Consider the following 24,402-nt stretch of genomic DNA (forward strand, 5'->3'; position numbering starts at 1 on the left):
TGTATGTTCACACAATGGAATTTACATAGTAAAAATCCATTAGATTTCTATGGCAGAAGCTGAGGCACACCCTTGGATTTTTGTAGCTTAAGATTATAAGCCCATTTAAAGGGGAACTCCAGGTAGAGGTTAAAAAAATTAAACTTCTGCAGAAGCATATAGCATTACTCACCTATCTATCCCAGTTTTGAAACTACCAAAAATCCATTTGTACTTCCTGGTTGAGCAGTTCCCAGAATGCAGTACTGTTTCCAGAATGCAACGCTTTCCCTCAGCTGTTCATCACAGTCCACAGTCCTTGCTGCACCTGCTTCTGGCCGGTCAGAGATGGTGGATCACTCAGGGGATTGGGGGATCTAGCCAAGCCTCCTGTGACATCACGCCCTGCCCCCTGTCTGCATCATCAGCCTGTGCTCAGCAAACACACACAATGTGAGACAGAGGCATGGAATCTTTGTCTCCTAAGGGGGGAGAGCAGAGGGAGCAGGAGACAATGCAAATCGGCACAGAGGCCATTTTGTTCACTTCCTGGATTTCTATCAGCTACCAGTGTGGCAGAACCGCACAGATACGGTAATACATTGTATAGACACATCTATATAACTTTTAATGTACTTTTAGTAGAAAACAAATTTTCCTTATGTGGAGTTCCCCTTTAAAGGGGCTAATCCATGTCTGGTTACCTGATACAGATTTTACATGAAGAGGTGACTCAATGAGGACTTCTTCTTTGCCTCAAGATAAATTTCAAATCAATCAATACAACACAGATTTCAAATAGATTTCATGAACATTTTAACCGAGGATCCATGAAAATTGATAGAGAAATCAAGCTGTTATTGGAAGTTGCAACATCTCTGCCTTATGCCGGAGGGATGGGTTTCTTCAAGAGTGAAGTGAAAGTTTCTTCTAAGTTGCTTGTCCTTATTTTGTTGTTCCAAAGTCAGGAGTTCACTGGCTACAGATAGATGAAACAGGGCCGGGATCAGTAAGACTTACAGGAAGCATAACACCATTAAATATGGATGAGCATTAAGTGGTAACAGAGGAGTGTAAAGGATGTGCCTGGTGTGTAAAGTATGAAGAGTGCCCGGGCAGTAGCAGACTTATACAGTGGACAAGACAATGATGGATCCTAACACTAAGCGACATAACTTCCCTGTGACATGTAATATAGCATCTGTATTACCACAGCCTCCATTATACACCACAATACTGCTGCTACATCATGCTGTGCTTACTGTACAACCACATCATTTGAGATGGAGAATACTGATAAAACGTTGTGGTGAATATAAAGATACAAGTGCATCTTATTTTATAGAGAATGCAAATACATCCAATAAATGACATGGTGTTGTGCAGAGATTGAGCTAAATCCTTATACACCTTACATAATAATGGATGTGTTAAACTCTGGAAGGAAAAAAAAAGCCATTCTCATGTATTATTTATGCCCTACTCTTAATATATATATATATATATATATATATATATATAAAATGGAGTACAATAAACACATCAGTATAGTTCTGGATTGTGAAAGGAAATCTAGGCACTATACTAATACCGGTAGGTATACTAATATTATTATACACTCAGCAGGGGCGTAGCTAGGGGTTCAGCCTAGGGGGGGCGAGCGAGTCTCAGTGGGCCCCCAACCGATTATGTTACCCATAGGGAACCTCAGTAGATGACGATGCTTTCGGAGTAATAAAGGGTATTTTCTACTACATTATTTATAGTGAACAGGGACTGAGAACAGTGGGAAAGACTTTCTACATGTCACATATATAACCATGTACAAATTAAAGGGGTTATGCAGCATTACAAAAACATAGCTGTCTTTTTCCAGAAACAGCGCCACTCACCTCCAAAGCTTGGATGTGGTAGTGCAGATCAGTTCCACTAAAAGTGAATGGAACCAAGTTGTAGTACCACACACAACATAGGGGCAGCTATGGCGCTGTGTTTGTTTTCTAATTAGCCATCCTTCCATCCATCCATCCATTCTTCTATCTCTTTATCTCATATCTATCTGTCTAATTTCTATTGGGCAGCATGAGGACTACACCATAGCTGATGGTCAGTGACCAAAGAGGCAACACCCGCAGGGGATACCCGCAGAACCAATAGTGTAAATTTATAGTACAAATGCAAGGTAATAATAAATAGTCCCATGAAGTCTAAGGCAACTATACTAAATAACCTATATACAAAAAAGCCAGACTACTGCAACATAACTAAATGGTATAATTACTGTATGATATCTATTTACTATAGATTATTAACCATTGTTGATGGGCCTGGCATGGGGCACACACAACAGTTAAAGACTGCAGCAAATTTTAGGATGTGTAAAAAAATAATATTACATATATATATATATATATATATATATATATATATATATATATAGTTAACATAAGACAATTTTACGAGTAATACCTCAACACCACCTTCGCACCATAGTGACTAATACCAGGGGGGTCAAACTCACCGCCTTCCAGATTTTTAAAAATTACAATTCCTATTAGGCTTGAATAGACAAAGCACTGGGGGCGTATTCTCCGCATGAAATGTAATGACGTGTTTGCTAGGTGGTTTGCTTTTCCTTTTTCCTCTGTCTGGCTCGGCCATCATGCAGACTTCTCCTGGCGATGCTTCGTCTCTGCCAGACAAACATTCTAGGCATCTCACCAAGGCACCATCCCTATGTGTATTGCTCTACACTGTTACCCACTTTATGCCCTCATGTAGTATTTAGACGCAGTTTTAGCCCTCATATACAGTAGTTCCCTCTATGCTCTCATATAGAAAAAAGGCCACCATTTATACCCTAACATATTAGATTATCCCCCCTTTACCTCCATGTAGAAGACAGACCCTCCCTGTGCACCCCCATATAGTAGTCAGGCCCCTCTGTACCTTCATGTGAAATTCAGCTTCTCTGTGCATCCATATGGTATAAGAGAAACAGAGTGCTGAACTCAGGGAGATCAGCCAAACGACAACACCGCCGGCTGCTAGTGAAAGCGCTCAATGCAGTGAAGTCCTAGGTGCATTGCCCCCTGGGAAACATGAATATGCAAAAGAGGAGTCCGTGGAGCCTCATTGAAGAGTCTCAAAACACAGGACTAGCCAGATATCCCTCCGGGAAGGACCCAGCCAAGGGGCAGCTCCTGTTAGGAAACTACCAAATCCACCATATTAAGTGGCCCTATAAGTCAATGTAATGACAAGGGATAAACCAAGGCTAAGTAACCACCCACATACAGCTGTTTCGGGGTGTTGCCCCTCATCAGTGTGGAGCAGGATTCTGGCTAGGTGGGAGCAATGCCTAGTAGAGCCATAAGAGAAACAGATTGCTGAACTCAGGGAGATCAGCCAAACGACAACACCGCCGGCTGCTAGTGAAAGCGCTCAATGCAGTAAAGTCCTAGGTGCATTGCCCCCTGGGAAACATGAATATGCAAAAGAGGAGTCCGTGGAGCCTCATTGAAGAGTCTCAAAACACAGGACTAGCCAGATATCCCTCCGGGAAGGACCCAGCCAAGGGGCAGCTCCTGTTAGGAAACTACCAAATCCACCATATTAAGTTGGCTGGGTCCTTCCCGGAGGGATATCTGGCTAGTCCTGTGTTTTGAGACTCTTCAATGAGGCTCCACGGACTCCTCTTTTGCATATTCATGTTTCCCAGGGGGCAATGCACCTAGGACTTCACTGCATTGAGCGCTTTCACTAGCAGCCGGCGGTGTTGTCGTTTGGCTGATCTCCCTGAGTTCAGCAATCTGTTTCTCTTATGGCTCTACTAGGCATTGCTCCCACCTAGCCAGAATCCTGCTCCACACTGATGAGGGGCAACACCCCGAAACAGCTGTATGTGGATGGTTACTTAGCCTTGGTTTATCCCTTGTCATTACATTGACTTATAGGGCCACTTAATATGGTGGATTTGGTAGTTTCCTAACAGGAGCTGCCCCTTGGCTGGGTCCTTCCCGGAGGGATATCTGGCTAGTCCTGTGTTTTGAGACTCTTCAATGAGGCTCCACGGACTCCTCTTTTGCACATCCATATGGTAGTTAGACCTTCTGTGGCCCAATATAGTTATTATTTCCCTCAGTTACCATATAGTAGTAGTTAGGGCCCTCTGTGCCTTCATATAGAAGGTATTATTCCATCCCCTCCAGCACCATCTCATGTAGGTAATCCTCCCAGTATCTATTCCTCATGCAGCCACCCCCTTCCCCAGCGGTAATCTCCCTGGTAATCCTCCTGATGGTTAGACACCCCACCACCACCACCAAATGTACCTCAAAATTAGGTACCCTCTTTTCAATTAGCCAGCACATCCCATACCACAACCCCCATAGGTAACATCCTTTCCAGGAGTTAGCCCCACCCACCCACATAGGTCTCTTCCTTTATAATTAAGGGTAAAAAGCCATACTTACCTGCTGTGCGGTTGCAGTACTTTAGTCTTCTGATGTCAACTCTCTCCCTGCTCTGTAAACACACAACTGACATCACTGAGATCCCACAGCTCTAAGGGAGGGAACAGCCTCTTGTGGCCACAACAGTGATTGGTAGGGTGGAGAGCCTTTTTAATCACTGTGCCTCATTCAACCCTATGTTCTCTTCGAATCAGGCACAACATACGGTAGCCGTGTGGGCCCCCAGGAGATCTGGTTGCTGGCCAGGGGCCACCTACAGCCAATAGACATTTGTTAAGTCTGTCTGCATAAGCAATAGCTTTTGCGGACTGCATTAACTGGTGAAATCATCAGTGGGCCCCCTGCCTGTGTGGGCCTGGGAGCGACCGCCCCCTCTGCCCCCACCAAATTACGCTACTGACACTCAGATATAGTTAGGATATTTGCACCTAGGCTTTGAGGGGAATCTGTCAACTCTATCTCATGGTGGATGTGCTGAGCTGCAGAATGCTAACCACCTACCTTCCCACCGTTCCTGCCCTGTATGATTGATGTGCAGGGCTTTGCTTCCAGCATTGAGCCCAGTTAGTCACGGCAGGGAGGTGTGAATGTTGTGGTTTAGTAACACCTACTTGACACTAAGCATGATATAGAGTAGAGATGAGTGAGTACAGGGGCATTACTACCACTGTAGCAGCCATAGCGGCTGCTATGGGCCCGTTGCATCAGGGGGCCCCATTGCCCCCTTCTGCAATACACTGGGCCCCCTGAGCTGTCATCATTTGCAGCACCAGGTGGCCAAGCGAGCCTACCGGGTTCTCCAAATTCTGACCACTGCTTGCAGTTATGGCTAGACTTTAAGGCTTAGTAGTCAGTCTGGAAGGGCAGGCCCCGATCAAAAGTTTGCTATGGGACCAGGCCATTTCCAGTTACGCTTCTGAATGAGTATATTCTTTCAAGCTCACTATTTACTTGAGTATCGTGGTACTCGGAAGTACTGGATACTCGAGCGACTACCACATGGTGTTCAAATGAAATTGACAGTAAAGTTGAGCAGATTGATATATAGTTTTGTTAGAAAAGTTCCAGTACTATATTTCTTTAAATTTCTGTTTATTCTGGGCTTAGGAGTCCAGTGGGCGGTCTTGTCAGTGAGTGACGGTTTTTCTGTATAATTGTGTGAGTAGATGAACCAACTAGACCCCTAAGTCCAGAACGGGCAGAGGTATAAATGGATAAATTACCAGCTTTACTTCATCTTTTCACACAAATAAAATATTTGTCAATCTTCTCTATATCATAGCGCTTTCACTTTGGACTGTGTATTCAACATGAAAAATAAATGGGAAGTTTAAGCAGTTTTGTAAGTATATCTGTATTATTATTCATTTTTGCAAAGGTGAGGTGTGTCCAGTGTGGTTGATGCCTATGAATAATATATTTATTTCTACTGCCCTACTACCATTTATACTTTACTAAACTATCACTAAATTTACTATTTTTTTATGGAGTCAATCTGCTTAAAATAAGAACACTTTTACCGAGGTCATTTAAATAGAGATGAGCGAACCGGGTTTGGGTTCCAGTCGATCCGAACCCGAACGTTCGGTATTTGATTAGCTGGGGCTGCTGAACTTGGATAAAGCTCTAAGGTTGTCTGGAAAACATGGATACAGCCAATGACTATATCCATGTTTTCCACATAGCCTTAGGGCTTTATCCAAGTTCAGCAGCCCCCGCTAATCAAATGCCGAACGATCGGGTTCGGATGGACTCGAGCATGCTCGAGGTTCACTCATCTCTACATTGAAAGTATGTAGACTCACCCACTTTGTCAAAAATCTCTTTCACACCATTTCCAGTCTTGGCTGAAGTTTCCATAAACAGAAGTTGGTTCATTTTTGCAAACGCTTGTGCATCCTGGGAGTGATATAATTTATTGGAATAGGTCAGTGATGAACAATTAGCACAATGTAGTATTATAGACAACAGGAGTGTAAATAAGCCAATGGCTACATAGAGTTATAATCATCATGATTTGTGGCATACCATTTTTCTTAGTCCATAGTCCTTTCCAGTGCCTTTTTGTTAATTTGTAAATAAGGCTCAAAAGCCCAGTGGGCATTCCCCAGCATAGTAAAATAGTCCAGCCTATGTCCTTGTTATCTAGTGACTGTCAGTTAAAAGGGGTAGATGAATGCTAGCAGGTACAGAGGTGCTGAATAAGAGAGCATGGACTTGATTTACCTTGGCTTTTGCAATGCTCGGGAACGCCCCCCTGGACTTTTGGGCATCATTTACTGTATGTATTTGCAAAAAATCTTACTCTTCAACATTGAAAAAGACTATTGAGATAGCCATGGGTTTATTTACACCACCAGGTCTGCTTTAAGCCAAGATCACATGTGGCGTAGCTGTTGCAGATTTCGGGAACCTTGTGCAGTAAAACGTAAGTCATGGGTCTCCAAACTGCGGCCTTCCAGCTGTTGCGAAACCACAACTCCCATCATGCCTGGACAGCTAAAGCTTTGGATTTGGCTGTCCATGCATGATGCGAAATGTAGTTTTGCAACAGCTGGAGGGCCGCAGTTTGGAGACCCATGACGTAAGTGAATGCGATGTTTGCGGAAACCCATTTATGAACTAGGGGAAAAAAAACACTGCAGTTTATAAATGCTTGTCTTTATATGGATAGGTGCAGAAGATTATGCATTGTCTGTATATGGATAGGTGCAGAAGATTATGCATGGTCTTTATATGGATAGGTGCAGCAGATTATGCATGGTCTGTATATGGATAGGTGCAGCAGATTATGCATTGTCTGTATATGGATAGGTGCAGCAGATTATGCATGGTCTTTATATGGATAGGTGCAGAAGATTATGCATTGTCTGTATATGGATAGGTGCAGCAGATTATGCATGGTCTTTATATGGATAGGTGCAGCAGATTATGCATTGTCTGTATATGGATAGGTGCAGCAGATTATGCATGGTCTTTATATGGATAGGTGCAGCAGATTATGCATTGTCTGTATATGGATAGGTGCAGCAGATTATGCATTGTCTGTATATGGATAGGTGCAGCAGATTGTGCATTGTCTGTATATGTATATGTGCAGCAGATTATGCATTGTCTGTATATGGATAGGTGCAGCAGATTATGCATTGTCTGTATATGGATAGGTGCAGCAGATTATGCATGGTCTTTATATGGATAGGTGCAGCAGATTATGCATGGTCTTTATATGGATAGGTGCAGCAGATTATGCATGGTCTTTATATGGATAGGTGCAGCAGATTATGCATTGTCTGTATATGGATAGGTGCAGCACATTATGCATGGTCTTTATATGGATAGGTGCAGCAGTTTATGCATTGTCTGTATATGGATAGGTGCAGCAGATTATGCATTGTCTGTATATGGATAGGTGCAGCAGATTATGCATGGTCTGTATATGGATAGGTGCAGCAGATTATGCATTGTCTGTATATGGATAGGTGCAGCAGATTATGCATGGTCTTTATATGGATAGGTGCAGCAGATTATGCATGGTCTGTATATATGGATAGGTGCAGCAGATTATGCATGGTCTTTATATGGATAGGTGCAGCAGATTATGCATTGTCTTTATATGGAAAGGTGCAGCAGATTATGCATTGTCTGTATATGGATAGGTGCAGCAGATTATACATGGTCTTTATATGGATAGGTGCAGCAGATTATGCATGGTCTTTATATGGATAGGTGCAGCAGATTATGCATGGTCTTTATATGGATAGGTGCAGCAGATTATGCATTTTCTGTATATGGATAGGTGCAGCAGATTATACATGGTCTTTATATGGATAGGTGCAGCAGATTATGCATGGTCTTTATATGGATAGGTGCAGCAGATTATGCATGGTCTTTATATGGATAGGTGCAGCAGATTATGCATTGTCTTTATATGGATAGGTGCAGCAGATTATGCATTGTCTGTATATATGGATAGGTGCAGCAGATTATGCATGGTCTTTATATGGATAGGTGCAGCAGATTATGCATTGTCTTTATATGGATAGGTGCAGCAGATTATGCATGGTCTTTATATGGATAGGTGCAGCAGATTATGCATGGTCTTTATATGGATAGGTGCAGCAGATTATGCATGGTCTTTATATGGATAGGTGCAGCAGATTATGCATGGTCTTTATATGGATAGGTGCAGCAGATTATGCATGGTCTTTATATGGATAGGTGCAGCAGATTATGCATGGTCTTTATATGGATAGGTGCAGCAGATTATGCATTGTCTGTATATGGATAGGTGCAGCAGATTATGCATGGTCTTTATATGGATAGGTGCAGCAGATTATGCATTGTCTGTATATATGGATAGGTGCAGCAGATTATGCATGGTCTTTATATGGATAGGTGCAGCAGATTATGCATTGTCTGTATATGGATAGGTGCAGCAGATTATGCATGGTCTTTATATGGATAGGTGCAGCAGATTATGCATTGTCTGTATATGGATAGGTGCAGCAGATTATGCATGGTCTTTATATGGATAGGTGCAGCAGATTATGCATTGTCTGTATATGGATAGGTGCAGCAGATTATGCATTGTCTGTATATATGGATAGGTGCAGCAGATTATGCATGGTCTTTATATGGATAGGTGCAGCAGATTATGCATTGTCTGTATATGGATAGGTGCAGCAGATTATGCATTGTCTTTATATGGATAGGTGCAGCAGATTATGCATTGTCTGTATATGGATAGGTGCAGCAGATTATGCATTGTCTTTATATGGATAGGTGCAGCAGATTATGCATTGTCTGTATATGGATAGGTGCAGCAGATTATGCATTGTCTGTATATGGATAGGTGCAGCAGATTATGCATGGTTTTTATATGGATAGGTGCAGCAGATTATGCATTGTCTTTATATGGATAGGTGCAGCAGATTATGCATTGTCTGTATATGGATAGGTGCAGCAGATTATGCATTGTCTGTATATGGATAGGTGCAGCAGATTATGCATGGTCTTTATATGGATAGGTGCAGCAGATTATGCATTGTCTGTATATGGATAGGTGCAGCAGATTATGCATTGTCTGTATATATGGATAGGTGCAGCAGATTATGCATGGTCTTTATATGGATAGGTGCAGCAGATTATGCATTGTCTGTATATGGATAGGTGCAGCAGATTATGCATTGTCTTTATATGGATAGGTGCAGCAGATTATGCATTGTCTGTATATGGATAGGTGCAGCAGATTATGCATGGTCTTTATATGGATAGGTGCAGCAGATTATGCATTGTCTGTATATGGATAGGTGCAGCAGATTATGCATTGTCTGTATATATGGATAGGTGCAGCAGATTATGCATTGTCTTTATATGGATAGGTGCAGCAGATTATGCATTGTCTGTATATGGATAGGTGCAGCAGATTATGCATGGTCTTTATATGGATAGGTGCAGCAGATTATGCATTGTCTTTATATGGATAGGTGCAGCAGATTATGCATGATCTTTATATGGATAGGTGCAGCAGATTATATATTGTCTTTATATGGATAGGTGCAGCAGATTATGCATTGTCTTTATATGGATAGGTGCAGCAGATTATATATTGTCTTTATATGGATAGGTGCAGCAGATTATGCTATTTGCACTGTGAAACATTTAATTGCAAAAACTTTCACCACAAGTGAATTTAGCGGCACATGGAGAATTTTTAGATGCATTGTCATCCATGTAATAAATGATAATTTGCTAAATTGAGAAATGTTTGTTGTCAGTGACTTCTCGCCCTGACTCACAGAGTAGGGGGCCAGGTAAGGGACCCACTCATGTGTTGTCTTTAAAGGGGTACTCCAGCTCCAATCTTTTTCTTTCAAATCAACTGGTTTCAGAGAGTTCTATAGATTTGTACAATGCACAAAAAAACATATTTTCTTTGCTAGGTGTCACCAAGGCCAAGACAGAGGAGACTCTCTGTATAAATAATGCTGCCATCTGCTGGCTGTGCTCATTTTCTACTGTAAATCCCAAGCACAGTATATAACAAGCACATATTTAACCCAAGCAAGGTATCACATAGAACTACACTTAGGCTGGGTTCACACACAGTATTTTTGCTCAGTATTTTGGTCCTTATATTGCAACCAAAACCAGGAGTGGATTGAAAACACAGAAAGACTATGTTCACACACTATTGAAATTTAGTGGATGGTCGTCATTTTATGACAAATAATGGCCGTTATTTCATAAGAATGGCCGATGTTTTAAAATAGCGCCAATTATTTGCCATTTAATTACGTCCATCCACTAAATTTCTACAGTGTGTGAATATAGCCTTTCTGTGTTTCCAGTCCATTCCTGGTTTTGGTTGAAAAATGAGGACCATAATACTGCCTCAAAGTGTACCTGCAATGTTTTTTATTTATTTATTGATTTTTTTCCCCCCAGAAATTAATATACTGCAGCCTGGAGAACAGCATTCTTTTTACATTAGGGAAATTATTATCATTCCCAGCGCTGCAGGATAGTCATTTCTGGGAGAAAAAAAGACACTGGAGGTTCTGAAAAACTGCAATAAAAAACAAAATTTGCATATATTGTCATTTATGGTCAGTCAGGGGGAGAATGAAACCCTAAAATGAAAATGCCAGAAAAACTGTGAGAAAAAAAAACAAAAAGGAGGAAAAACTGATATTTATTAAAGCATATCCCAGTCTATAACTGCAGATTTAGCTCTATTACAATCTAAAGAGACAGTGCACAGGTTTGTTGTGTTCCTTACAAAGATCTAATTTTTTCTATTGTTTTACTACTGACCTTCCTTCTGATTTCTGCCTGGCTCATCCTACTTTACTTACCAGCCATTGGAGGAAAACCATTGACTGTAGCTTTATCAGACTGTGATCCTGCCTGTCAATTCTGTACTGCATAAGCTGTGGGCCTCTCTAGTTTGTGTATGTTGTAGATGTAGAACATCCAAGTGGTTTCAGGCATACTTGTTATGGGCCACAATGTCTTTTTGGATAACAGTGGTAACAGTGTAATTTGTGGTGTCAATGTTTTTACTAAAAGTGGACACATGCACAGAGGTTTGTGCAATTTGTAGCTTTCTGTAGTTTTTTTGTTTTTGTTTTTTGCTGCTACCATTAGGGTTCTTTCTTACTTTATTCAGGACTTTCCATTGTGTTCTTGAATTGATCTTAAAGAAGCAGTTCACTTTTTTTTTTTTTTGCCCCCCCGGGTAGCCGCTGTCATGTATACTTACATAAGATGATCGGTGTCCCGTTCCCGTCGGTCAGTTCCGTCCCGCGGTGCCGTTCACATCGGGCGCGCGCTCACTTCCGCCGGCGCTGTGACTCCTTTTCTCTCCCTTGTCATTTGAACGCCGGAAGTCACGCGCTTCCATAGAGAATGCATGGAAGCGAGTGACTTCCGGCGTATAATCACTGGGCAGAGAAGAGGACTTGCAGCAGCCGGCGGAAGTGAGCGCGCGCCCGATGTGAACGGCACCGCGGGACGGAACTGACCGACGGGAACGGGACACCGATCATCTTATGTAAGTATACATGACAGCGGCTACCTGGGGGGGAGAGAAAAAAAAAAAGTGAACTGCTTCTTTAACAGGATGCCCACTCCCAGGGAGAAGAGCAGGAGTCCTGAATTTCCTGTATTTGTCGACAGTTCGTCTAACCGTAGATTGACCAAAGTCTTAGGCAATGCTTTATGCATTGACCAGGTCTTTAGCAATGCTTTTGCAGGCTTTTACAGCTTTATATGTTTCTTATAACAAATCTTTAATTAAAGGAGAAGTCCGGTGAAAGTTTTATTAAAACTTATACAAATCACCAAGTTATACAAATCACCAATATACACTTATTACGCATAAAGTGCTTTTTTCCCTGCACTTAGTACTGCATCAAGGCTTCATTTCCTGGATAAAATGATGATGTCACGACCCGACTCCCAGAGCTGTGCGGGCTGTGGCTGCTGGAGAGGATGATGGCAGAGGGATGCTCAGTGTCCCTCCAGTGCCCTGTGTCCCTCAGTGTCCATCCTCTCCAGCAGCCACAGCCCACACAGCTCTGGGAGTCGGGTTATGACATCACCATTTTTTATTGCATATTGGTGATTTATATAACTTTTGGGGGACAATACAATACTTTAATAAAAACTTTTGCTGGACTTCTCCTTTAAAAGCAATCAGGCACTTTTTGTGCCCTGCTCCATCATACAATAGTTAGACATTACCCACATATTACATGATTCTGCTCATAGCTTTCTGGGTACCATACCTCGCTTGGGACTGTCCTATAATCTTGCAGGTCACTTTTGTTTCCTACCAGTGCAATAACCATGTCTCCATTCAGGGCATATTTCTGCAGTTCTTGAAGCCAAAACTGAGCTCGGCTGAGGGTCTCCTAACATTGAAAGAAAATAAATGGTAACAAGAATCAGAAATGCTATTCAATCTGTTTATTCATCTACAAATAATTTGCTAACATAATCCATTTCTTTTCCTGCCAGTTGCTTGTTGGTCTTCTTGTTGGTCCATTCTTTCAGACCACTTTCTCCCCAGTTCTGCTTTTTGCCAGCCCAACCCTTCCACGGCTTTATTTGTTAAGCCATTTCTTCTTCAACTTTTTAATTCACCAGGTGACTCCTTCCTCAGTTCTCCATCATGCAAGATCCTTGGTTTCTTACTAGAGATGAGCGAACCGGGTTCGGCTTTGAGTCCATCCGAACCCGAATGTTCAGCATTTGATTAGCTGGGGCTGCTGAACTTGGATAAAGCTCTAAGGTTGTCTGGAAAACATGGATACAGCCAATGACTATATCCATGTTTTCCACATGGCCTTAGGGCTTTATCCAACTTCAGCAGCCACCGCTAATCAAATGCCGAAAGTTCGGGTTCGGATGGACTCGAGCATGCTCGAGGTTCGCTCATGTCTATTTCTTACCTTTCCCATGTACCCTCCTTCTATAACTCTTCCATGTACCACACATTGGGCCACTGGTCTCATCAGGGTCTGGATGTTCAGACACCCTCTGATCACTAGACGGTGCTGGGAGAAGCATGTAACTCAGTGCCTCATTCCCCGGCCTGTTGCTTTGCCTGTCTTGCTGCATAGATTTAGGCCTCATTAACACAGCAATAGGCATGGAACCTAGAGAGTAGTCCTCCCCAATGCACAGACCCATTCATCGGTGAATGGTGATCCATGCAGCAATTGTGGTCCGTACTAGGGCTGACAAGTATTTTTTGCAGCACGTCTCTCGGTCCAATAACACGTATAACTTTCTATGGCTAGGGCTCTAATTAGGAACATTAACCCACTACCACACTATAAGATTTGTCTTAGGTTAGATCAAAAGCCAATTTTTTTTGGGACATTCTAGTCCCTCAAAAAACGAATGAACTTTATGCATTCAATACTCAGACTATGAGCTCAAAGTAGTTTCTAATAGCAAATGCTGACACTAGTTTGTAAACATTTAACTACTGGAATTGTTAACATGGTTGTTTAAATTTGAGGTCAGGGTTAACATCGCTCATGTAACATGATAAGATAGATACAGGTCAGGACAGGCAGCAATCAATAGCCAGAAAATAATCCAGAACAAAACCAAAAAAGTAAGCAGCAAACATGTTTACAAATGAACAGAACGCAAAGATTTATGTTGGTTAGATGAGATGTGCAGGTCTTGTTGGGTTTAGTCATATGATAGAGACACCTGCATTACAATGCCATGTAAAAGACTGGGGCTAATAGGTAGTGTAGGTGTAGTGTCTCAGTACAGGTAGTTTTTAACCGCCTTTGTGAAAGTATCTCTGTCAGGTGCCACACCTAGGAGCTGTGATTTCCACTCCAGCCACTAACAAAGTTCCTGTGGCACTGACTAAGCAAGCCTGGCTTAGGCCAGAGCCCTTGACGGGGACTGAGATTATTCTTATGAGAAACTGAAATAACAGTATGCAGTGCTAGACCCTTAGAAGTGGGGTAACCATAAACATGGGTAAACCCTTGTCTACACCTGGGGTCCTTATAAGGTCAGGACAGTCATCCCCTAAAGGAAAGGAGGAGGGACTGATCCCCCGTAGAACAAAGTTGCTAAGAGCCAAAGTACTCTACTGACTATACTCTACTACCTAGGGAAACCTTAAGGAGTTAGCTACACCCAGAGACAGACGCCTGGGACTCTTACTGCCCAACCTGGTGGTGTCGATTTAGTTGGACATTACCCACATATTACATGATTTTTATGTGCTGTGCTGGTCAGTTTACTTGTGCCGCACCTGTCCCTGCACCAACACACCTCACTACCGTTCTACCAAGGAAGGGTGCCCTTGTATCTGGGGGTGGGTATCGCCACTCCTGGCCACCACAACATCTGTAACCAGCACCTAGGCCACGACATAGGGTTTAGTCATAAGTTGAGTACCAACAGCTGACATGTGCTTACCCCTTTAAGATTTGCTTGATGTCCTTGGTCCTGTGGGGTGCTATCAGAGAGACAAGGAGCCGCACAGGTAAGTGCAGCAACGAGTACTAAAACCACTACTCCTGCACCTCTACTTGTTGTACGAAAATGAAAAAAAAAACAGAAGTCTTTTTTTTACAGTTCAGTGAGGACAAAGGTTTAATGTGTGCTAAATGTTACTGTTAGGCATTGTAATGCTCAGATCTATTTACAGGACCAGAGGAATTATATGTGAAGCTTTGGCAGAGCGGTGGATGCTTGCCCTAATCTTACAAAGGATCCACAGTTCTAACTATACTCCTGATGTAATACAGTGAGCTAGGCCAGTGCCCTGTACACTTGCTGGGGATTAGAGATCATCTTCCTCTGTGCTAATGTTATAATATTCGCAATATGACATAATTATATTAGGAAAGTCATCCTAAGAGAAGCAAATTGTCTTTTAGGTTTAGTTCTGACTAGAGGGCATGCTCAATACCCTGGAATAAAAGTATATACAGTGGTACCTTGGTTTAAGAGTATCTTGGAGTGAGAGCGTTTTCAAAGAAGAGCTCACAGTTTTTCAAAATTGTGACTTGGTTTAAGAGCGTTGTTTTGGTTTAAGAGCTCTCTGTACTAATTGGGAGCGTGAGTGGAGGAGGGGCATGGTTTGCATAGCAGGGTCTACAGCCCTGTACTCTGACCCAGGAAGTCTCCCTCACCTTCCAAATCATAGCAGATCCACTTCAGGCTGGGGCTTGTATCAGGGCACAGGACTGTGGAGGTGTAACGCCTGGAGTAGTGGATCCACTGGACCGTCACCAGCGATGGCACTAACCTCACCAGGGAGCGGAGTCTAAGGGGCTGCTGGTTTTCACCAGAGCCCGCCGCAAGGTGGGACGGACTTGCTGCGGCAGGCGACCCCCAGGTCGCTACACCTGGCTTGGTTGCCAGTGACGGCAGGCGAGGCGTGGCAGGAGCAGTAGGCAGGAGATGGTGCTGGCAGAGGTCTGTAGGCGTAACCGCAGGTGACAGGCTGAACACAGGCGCAAAGAAGTGACAGGGGAGCAGGAACCAGGAACAAGGACTAGGAACCAGGTAGCGGATAGGAAACAGGAACAACAGGGGGCTGGGCCAAACGCTATGGGAAGCATGTAGAGGCTCCAACACAAGGGACAGGGCATGCTGGGATTTATAGGGAGTGATTGGTGCAACTAACCAATTAAGGGCGGACTGGCCCTTTAAACCTGAGACAGCCGGCGCGCGCGCGCCCTAGGAGGCGGGGACGCGCGCGCCGGCCGGCACAGACGGAGACAGGAGTGGAGGAGAGGTGAGGCGCCCCCAGGGGCCGAACTAGCAGCAGCGCCGGGTCCCTGCACAAGGACCCCGGCGGCTGCATGGGGCAGGAGGAGGTCGCGGCGGCGGCCCGGAACACGGGACGCCGCCGCGGCCGTGACAGGAGGTAATCTCTTCATAGCTGTAACCCCTCTCTCCCCAGAGTGCTGCTATACTGTGCCCACATATGCCCTGCTCATTGCCTGCAGTCTCTGTCAGCCCCTGTGTTTCCCATCCTCTCCATTCCTGCTATAATGTGCCTGCACTTACACTCAGCTATACACACTGGTTACACTCAGCACTTACACTCAGCTATACTCCAATGGTTGCTGTTGCACAAAAAAATACTTTCAGGTTTACATAATTTTTTATACTTTGAGAGGTGTGCACAGCCTGATATCTGACAGTGGTTTATCCCTGCACTTTTAGGGCACTATAAGACACTATTTTTATATAATCGCACTAAACCAGTGCATTCACCCTTGTAAGGGTCGTTGTAAGGTCATACATATTATAATAGCAGTAAAAATATGCCAAGTTTCAAGTGAGTTTACCTTGGAAGTAATGTCATATACCAGCAAAGCCGCATTGGCACCACGGTAGTAAATATGGCACAAGCTTTGGAATCTCTCCTGTCCAGCAGTGTCCCAAATCTCAAGATTTATGCTTCTGCCTTGGACATAAGCTCTATGTGAGAAAAAGGCACCTGCCATATACAGAGACAAAGAAAGACATCAAATATCATGAAAAGGCAAACTTTTTATGTGCAGATTAGAACATGGAAAAGAAAGCATTCCTAGTAACAAGTCTATAAACTCTATAGAGAACACATTACGGATATTTTAAGGGGTTATCCAGGATTTTAAAAAAAAAAAAACACACACAGAGCTTCTTTCTTCCTAAAACAGAGCTATACTTGTCCTCTGGTTGTGTATGGTCTTACTACTGAGCTGCAGTACTACACACAAACTGAGGACAAGAGTGGTGCTGTTTCTGGAAGAAAGCAGACGTGTTTTTTTCTAATGTAGCATGGAGCTGAAGTCCAGTCCCCATAGATGCAGGGAAATGTAAAATATAGTGGTCAAGTGTTGCATATAGAGGAGACTTAGCTCCTGAGCCTGCACTATATTCAATGGCCACCAAGCAACTATAAAAAGACACATTAGCTGTCATGAACAGAGGTGGCAGCACTGTTTTAGACTAAAAAGAAAACACCACTTTCTGCAGGACATACAGCCACTGATAAGTACTGAAAGACTTGAGTTCCCCTTTAAATGGATGATAGTGGTGAGATGTAATACCAGGGCCAGCCTAAGAAGTTATGGCTGGTCAACAAATATGAAGTTGGAAGTTTAAAGTGTCAGATAACCATTTTACCTGGGGTATTTTGGAGAATAAAGCCCATCAAGTCCACTGACGGCACGCCTTATGCCACTCCATCCAGCGTTCAGCATTGTGGATAGTGATTTAAAGGGGTTATCCAGCGCTACAAAAACATGGCCACTTCCCCCCTACTGTTGTCTTCAGTTTGGGTGGGGTTTTGAAACTCAGTTCCATTGAAGTAAATGGAGCTTAATTGCAAACCACACCTGAACTGGAGACAACAGTAGGGGGAAAAGTGGCCATGTTTTTGTAGCGCTGGATAACCCCTTAAGGACATGGGGCGTACATTTACGCCCCCGCTGCCCGGGCTTTAAGGCAACAGGGCGTAAATGTACGCCCGCTGTGTGAGATCGGGTAACGATGGCTGCTATAACGCATAGCAGGCCATCCCGGCATGTCGCCCCGGGGGGGGGGGGGGATTCCCCCCCGCGGCGACGATCACTGCCATTGGCTGAACAATTCCGATCAGCCAATGACAGCTGATCACGGACTTTCCGGGGTCCGGTGACCCGGTAACCCGGAAAGTGAAGGTGATTGGTGCGGTCCGATACACGTGTTGCCCTACACGTGTTGCATTTATTTTCTCTTTTAACCCCTTGTGGAAATGAAAAAAATCAAGGCTAGACCAACATTTAGTGTAAAAAAATTTTTAATTTTTACACTAAATCATTTCTCTAGTCTTTATTTTTTCTTTTTCACAAGGGGTTAAAAGATAAAAAAAAAAAACACTAAATGTGTAGCGCAACTTCCCCCAAGTATGGAAATACCCCACATGTGGACATAAAGTGCCAGGCGGGTGCAGGGTAAGCCTCCGCAAGCAGGGAGCGCCATTTGGCTAGAATGGATGGTGAATGCCATGTCGCATTTACAAAGGCCCTGTGTTGCCAAGACAGTGGAAACCCCCCAAAAGTGACCCCATTCTGGAAACTGCACCCCTCAAGGAATCTAACAAGGGGTGCAGTGAGGATATGGACTGCTTGATGACGGGCACATTTGTGCTGTGAAAATGAAAAAATGAAAATTTTCACGTTCACGTCACATTGTTCCCCATTTGTGCCCGTCACCAGTGGGGTCCATATCCTCACTGCACCCCTTGTTAGATTCCTTGAGGGGTGTAGTTTCCAGAATGGGGTCACTTGTGGGGGTTTACCACTGTCCTGGCAGCATAGGGTCTTTGTAAATGCAACATGACCCTTGAAATCCATTCCAGCCAAATCCAGCTTCCAAAATCCAAATGGCGCTCCTTCCCTTCAGAGGCCCGTCTTGCGGCCGCATGGCACTTTATGTCCACATGTGGGGTATTTCCGTACTTGGGACAAACTGCTCTACACGTTTTGTGCTTTTCTTTTTTTTTTAAACCCTTGTGAAAATGAAAAATTCACGGCTAGGCCAATGTTTAAGTGTAAAAATTTTTATTTTTACACAACATCATTGATCTAGTCTTGACATTTCTCATTTGCACAAGGGGTTAAAAGACAAGAAACAGAATAAAACATGTAGAGAAATTTCCCCCGAGTACGGAAATACCCCACATGTGAACTTAAGGCGCTATGCGGCCGCAAGACGAGCCTCCGATGGGAAGGAACACCATTTAGTTTATTGGGGCTGGATTTGGGTAGAATAGATTTCGAGGGCCATGTTGCATTTAAAAACTCCCTGTGTTGCCAAGCCAGTGAAACCCCCCAACAAGTGACCCCATTATGAAAACTACATGAAAATGAATTATTACATTTTTTACACTATAATGTTGGTTTGGCCTTGAATTTTGGAGGCTCGTCCTGCGCCCGCTTGGCACTTTATGTCCACATGTGGGGTATTTCCATACTCAGGAGAAACTGCGCTACTGTGCTGTGTATCCCTTTGTGAAAATGAAAAATTGAAGGCTAGAACGTTTTAGTGTAAAAAAATTATTTTTCTTTTTTCACGCCACATTGTTCTGAAAATCTGTGAAACACCTGTGGGGTCCAAATGCTCACCGCACCCCTTGTTACATTTCTCGAGGGGTGTAGTTTCCAGAATGTGGTCACTTGTGGGGGGTTTCCAGTATTTTGGCACCCCAGAACCTCTGCCAACCTGAAGTGGTACAGTGAAAAATGACCAAATATAACAGAGGCGTTGAAATTCACTAGGCGCTCCCTTATATCTGAGGCTTGTGGTTGCGTCAAATAGCGCAATAGGGCCACATATGGGGTATTTCTATAATCTGCAGAAACGGGGCAATCAATATTGGGGTGCATTTCTCTGGTAATGGGTTTATTATTATGAAAAATATTGGATTACAATAAAATCTCTGCACAGAAAATTTCAAATTTCAAATTTCTTACACACTTAGCTTTTATTTCTGTGACTCTCCTAAAGGGTTAATAAATGCCGCCAACATAAAGATGACATGTTGCTACTGCTATTTAATATATAATTTATGTGGCATAACTATTTTCTGTATAGGCAGAAGAGTTTCAAAGTTGGAAAAATGCAATTTTATGCAATGTTATTTTGTTTTTTTATCATAAAGATTTGTTATAAGTATCGACTCCAATTTAACAGAAATGTAAAGAACAATATGTCACGAGAAAACAATCTCAGAATCAGCCGGATAGGTAAAAGCATTCCGAAGTTATTAATGAATAAAGTGACACAGGTCATATTCATAAAATGTGTCTCTGTCCTTAAGGCCATTTCAGGCTCTGTCCTTAAGGGGTTAAGGCTTGTATGCAGCTGCTCGACCATTGCAAACCATGTCATGAGGTTGCACACAGTTTTTGTGCAGATTTTGATGCCTTTAAGACTTTTTATGCACTTTGTACTACACCTAAATGCTTTATCTTTTCAGTAGAACCACTCACAGCTGATTGTAAAAGGAGGGAAGAAATTTCACAACCTGACTTGTTGCAATAGAGATAATCTATTACAGTACCAGATTAGTCCGCTCTTTGGAACGACCCACTCTCCTGAATTCAGTGATGAAGAGGTGGGGGCCATACTACTTGTCCCTATTGAGTAGTTTTCTATAGAACTAGTTTTTGTAAATTGGCAGAACGACTCCAATTTTCCAAACAAATCATAGTTGTATTGTTTTATGTCAGCCAAAAGTCCACTATTTCATGGCAATATTTATGATATCACTTTATGACATAATTAAACCATGAAAAAAAAAATTATTTTTTTTTCATTGCAACACATTATGATTGTAATTCCCATTCTCTGTACCAGGAAGAAATAATATAATATGTATGTTATCTTGGGGCACCATAGCATATTCATACCTTAAAGGGCTGCAAATTGATAAACCAGTCATAGCGCTTATACTGACATCCAGTGAGTGCAAAGAGCGCCCACAATGGGCATGTGAGCATCAGAACTGGACAAAGGAATAATAGAAGAAGGTGGCCAGGTCGGATCCATCCGGTTCATCATGTGAATGGCAGCAAGCACACACTTACCTGGGAATGGGGTGGGACAGGATGCAGATATAAGGTGCCATTGTTATTTCATTTTATTGTGGTGACTTACATCCTGTAGTAGAGAGGGTTTCCCGGAATACATCTCTTACATATCGGATGACCAGACTTGACTTTCCCACCTCACTGCTCCCCAATAACACCAATTTGAAGACATCATCTGTCAGGCTCTCACATGACTCCATTAGCGCCATCCCTAGAATATGACATGATAGTGTGAGAACCATCAGAAACACTACACAATACAGTATCCTGCAGGGACTTCCAAGCAGGAGGAGCATATGTCATACTGTAGCTACTTTCTTTACTCCCTGCTTGCTGGAGTCACAGCACAAGCCATACATATACTCTACAGACAGGTGTCCTTAGAGTTCTATAGATGTGTCTTCTCAACAATATAAGTCTATATGAATGAACTGAAGATAGATAGATAGATAGATAGATAGATAGATAGATAGATAGATAGATAGATAGATCGATCATAAATATATTATAAATGTCTTTGTACAAGCTGTAACACTAGATGACTTGTACACCACTTGCTATTGATTTCCCACCTGTGTTCTAAGCATCCACTACTCTTTAAGTAACAATATTTTTTTCACACTGGTTCCGATGTTCCCCCAACACGCTCTAGCAGTGTTCAGCTTTACCGATTGTCAGCTCACCTGTACCAGAGGCCTGCTCCCTCAGTGCATTGTGTGGCAGAAGGGTTTCAAACTTCTCAAGAATTCTCCAGACTGTAAAAGGTGTAAAGTCCTAAGTAGGAGGTACAGAGAAATTGCAGGTATTTTGTCTTTTATTAGCCTGCATTTCTCCATAGGGAAACAAGCTTCATAATCTCTTGCCAAAGCATTCCTATTAAAGTGCCACACACCCAGGGGTGAATCTAGTCTCTCTGCTGTCCATGTAAAACTATAAAGAGCCCCCCACCCCCATATTAGAAGGGCAATACTGCCAAGTTCCTCCAAAAATCTCTTTATGTAATAGTCTCCTAAAAGGAGCGTTTCCCAGCTGTAAGGAGAACTACAAATTACAGCAACTCTTTAATGTCTGTAGTTGCTTGAGCATGCTTTCCAACATAGGGAAAAAGAAAATAGTATGCATATAAGTGATAACAGTGCAGTTAGATCTAGTACAACTCACAGGGGACGTCTTCCCTAATCATAAATGTTCATTCTTATTTGCCAACGCTTTCTTGCTAGATAAATATCTTAAAGCAAATTGCTGCCAATTAGTATATCTTTGAAGGCCAGCTCTGTTTCTTTAGGATATGTTCACACTACGTAATTTTCCGGCCGTAGCGCGTTCCGTGAATAAGCGGCCGGAGGCTTACGTAGTTTGCGTACAATGGAAAGTATACGAAGTACGGCTGCACAGTTCACACTACGTACGAACTTACCCCCGGATCGTATGCGGCGGCATAAAAAATGAACCAGACCATTGTTTGCGGATGAAAATGCCGTAACTTACGCCTGTAGCGTTACATGCGGTCCCGTACGTAGTGGTGATTTCTTCATTTTTGCAGCTTTTTGTGCCGATCCAAAAGGTTCTGTGGGGTGTCCGGGGCTAGGCGAAGATTTCCAAGTAAAAGACCGCTGTCAGAGCGCTACGTAGGGAGCTCGGGAAGCGTAAGTAGACTTCGGGCGTAAGTTCGCGGTCCGTACATAGCTGGCCGCAAGTAGCGTAAATCTCCGGCCGGAGTTTACCGCGTATATGTCCGGCCGCGAAAATATGCGGCCAGACATATACGCAGTGTGAACATAGCCTTATTGTGTATACTAGTCTTCTTCTAGTATACCTTTCTAGAATCTAATCTTCTATTAGTATCCTATATGAGTATCAGTGACTTGATGTGTGCAGAAAGGCATAGGGGATTCCTCTAGGTCCCATATGATTCCTACTGAAATACTCTTTTCTGACATCCCAGAGATTCTGGAAACATGATTGATTTTCCTTTTCTTAGTTTTAATTTTTGTATCCTATGTATAATGCCTATTTCATGCTCAATTTAATGCTACCTGCTATTGCAGGGGTAGGGAACCTTGGCTCTCCAGCTGTTGCAAAACTACAACTCCCATCATGCCGGGACAGCCAAAGCTAAAGCTTGTAAAGAGAGCGCCAATGCTTATAGTACTATATGCCACCCTGCACAATAGAAGAGACTGACTTATATATAATATATATAAATAATAAATATATATATATCACGATTCTATTATTATTTGCAAGTATGGCTCCCTGTTAAACACAGGATACAATACAAAGTCCTCCTGCTCACCCACAAGGCTCTCCACAGTGCTGCACCTCCATACATCTCCTCCCTCATCTCTGTCTACCGCCCTACCCGTGCCCTACGCTCTTCTAATGACTTACGATTAACATCCACCTTGATCCGCACCTCTCACTCCCGTCTCCAGGACTTCACCCGAGCTGCACCAGTTCTATGGAATGCACTACCCAAGACTGTCAGACTCACCACCAATACACAAAGCTTCAAACGTGCCCTCAAAACACATCTGTTCAAACAGGCTTACCAGGTTCCCTAATTTTGACTCAACCCTCAACCCCTCCTCCACACACACACACACACACACACACACACACAGACACCTCCACCACCACACACACACAGACACATACATACACGCGCACACACACACCAAGCATTTAAGCACTTAGACCTGTGCATGCAGGCATTGGCTGGTGACAGGTTCACCCCCCCTTACCCGCACTGCCTTATTTATATAGATGGCCGGACCATAGTAACAATGATGCACTTTGCCCCTCTGCCATTTTGTCTCGCACCCTCTCCTGATAGTGTGTAAGCTCATGCATGCGAGCAGGGACCTCACTCCTCATGTATGGATAATTATATGTATCTCTGTAATGTCGATTTTTTGTCTATGTATGTACCTCCAGAATTGTAAAGTGCTGCGGAATCTGTTGGCGCTATATAAATAAAAATTATTATTATTATTATTATTATTATTATTATATAAATGCACAGATCTGTCTTTATGTTAGGTGGCACAAGACACTATTGGCAGGTAGGTGGTGTGCTCAAGATGTATTTGCACCAGTCTTCAAGGAGCTTCAAGGTCTTCTCATCTATATACGTGTTCTATATGGTACATACAAAACTAGTACATGAATGAATCGGCCAATAGATAACGTGTGAATGTCTGTATAGTGCACATATCCTCCCCCTGCACTGTCATTCATCCACTCCCTCTGATGTCAGCTGCAGAGCTTAGGGGGAGAGAAGAGGAGGTGAGAGGAGGGAGAGAAAGAAGGGGAGTACCCTGCAGAGA

General features: G+C 43.0%; 1 protein-coding gene across 2 annotated transcripts; it reads right to left on the reverse strand.

Moving 5' to 3' along the window:
* Positions 1–581: 581 nt before the first annotated feature.
* Positions 582–21,817, reverse strand: RAB17 (RAB17, member RAS oncogene family). 2 transcript variants are annotated; one of them, XM_069985205.1, is made up of 6 exons: positions 21,757–21,817; positions 21,141–21,284; positions 16,802–16,953; positions 12,746–12,871; positions 6,260–6,353; positions 582–958 (listed from the first exon to the last, which is right to left on the reverse strand). In XM_069985205.1, the coding sequence occupies exons 2-6, from the start codon at positions 21,280–21,282 to the stop codon at positions 837–839; spliced, it is 636 nt and encodes a 211-aa protein (XP_069841306.1). In that variant the 5' UTR covers positions 21,283–21,284; positions 21,757–21,817; the 3' UTR covers positions 582–836. The 2 variants fall into 2 exon arrangements, with proteins under 2 accessions (XP_069841306.1, XP_069841307.1); XM_069985206.1 differs by having other exon boundaries at positions 851–958; positions 6,264–6,353.
* Positions 21,818–24,402: the final 2,585 nt, after the last annotated feature.

Source organism: Dendropsophus ebraccatus, chromosome 9, assembly GCF_027789765.1.
Source record: "Dendropsophus ebraccatus isolate aDenEbr1 chromosome 9, aDenEbr1.pat, whole genome shotgun sequence".
Taxonomy (NCBI): domain Eukaryota; kingdom Metazoa; phylum Chordata; class Amphibia; order Anura; family Hylidae; genus Dendropsophus; species Dendropsophus ebraccatus.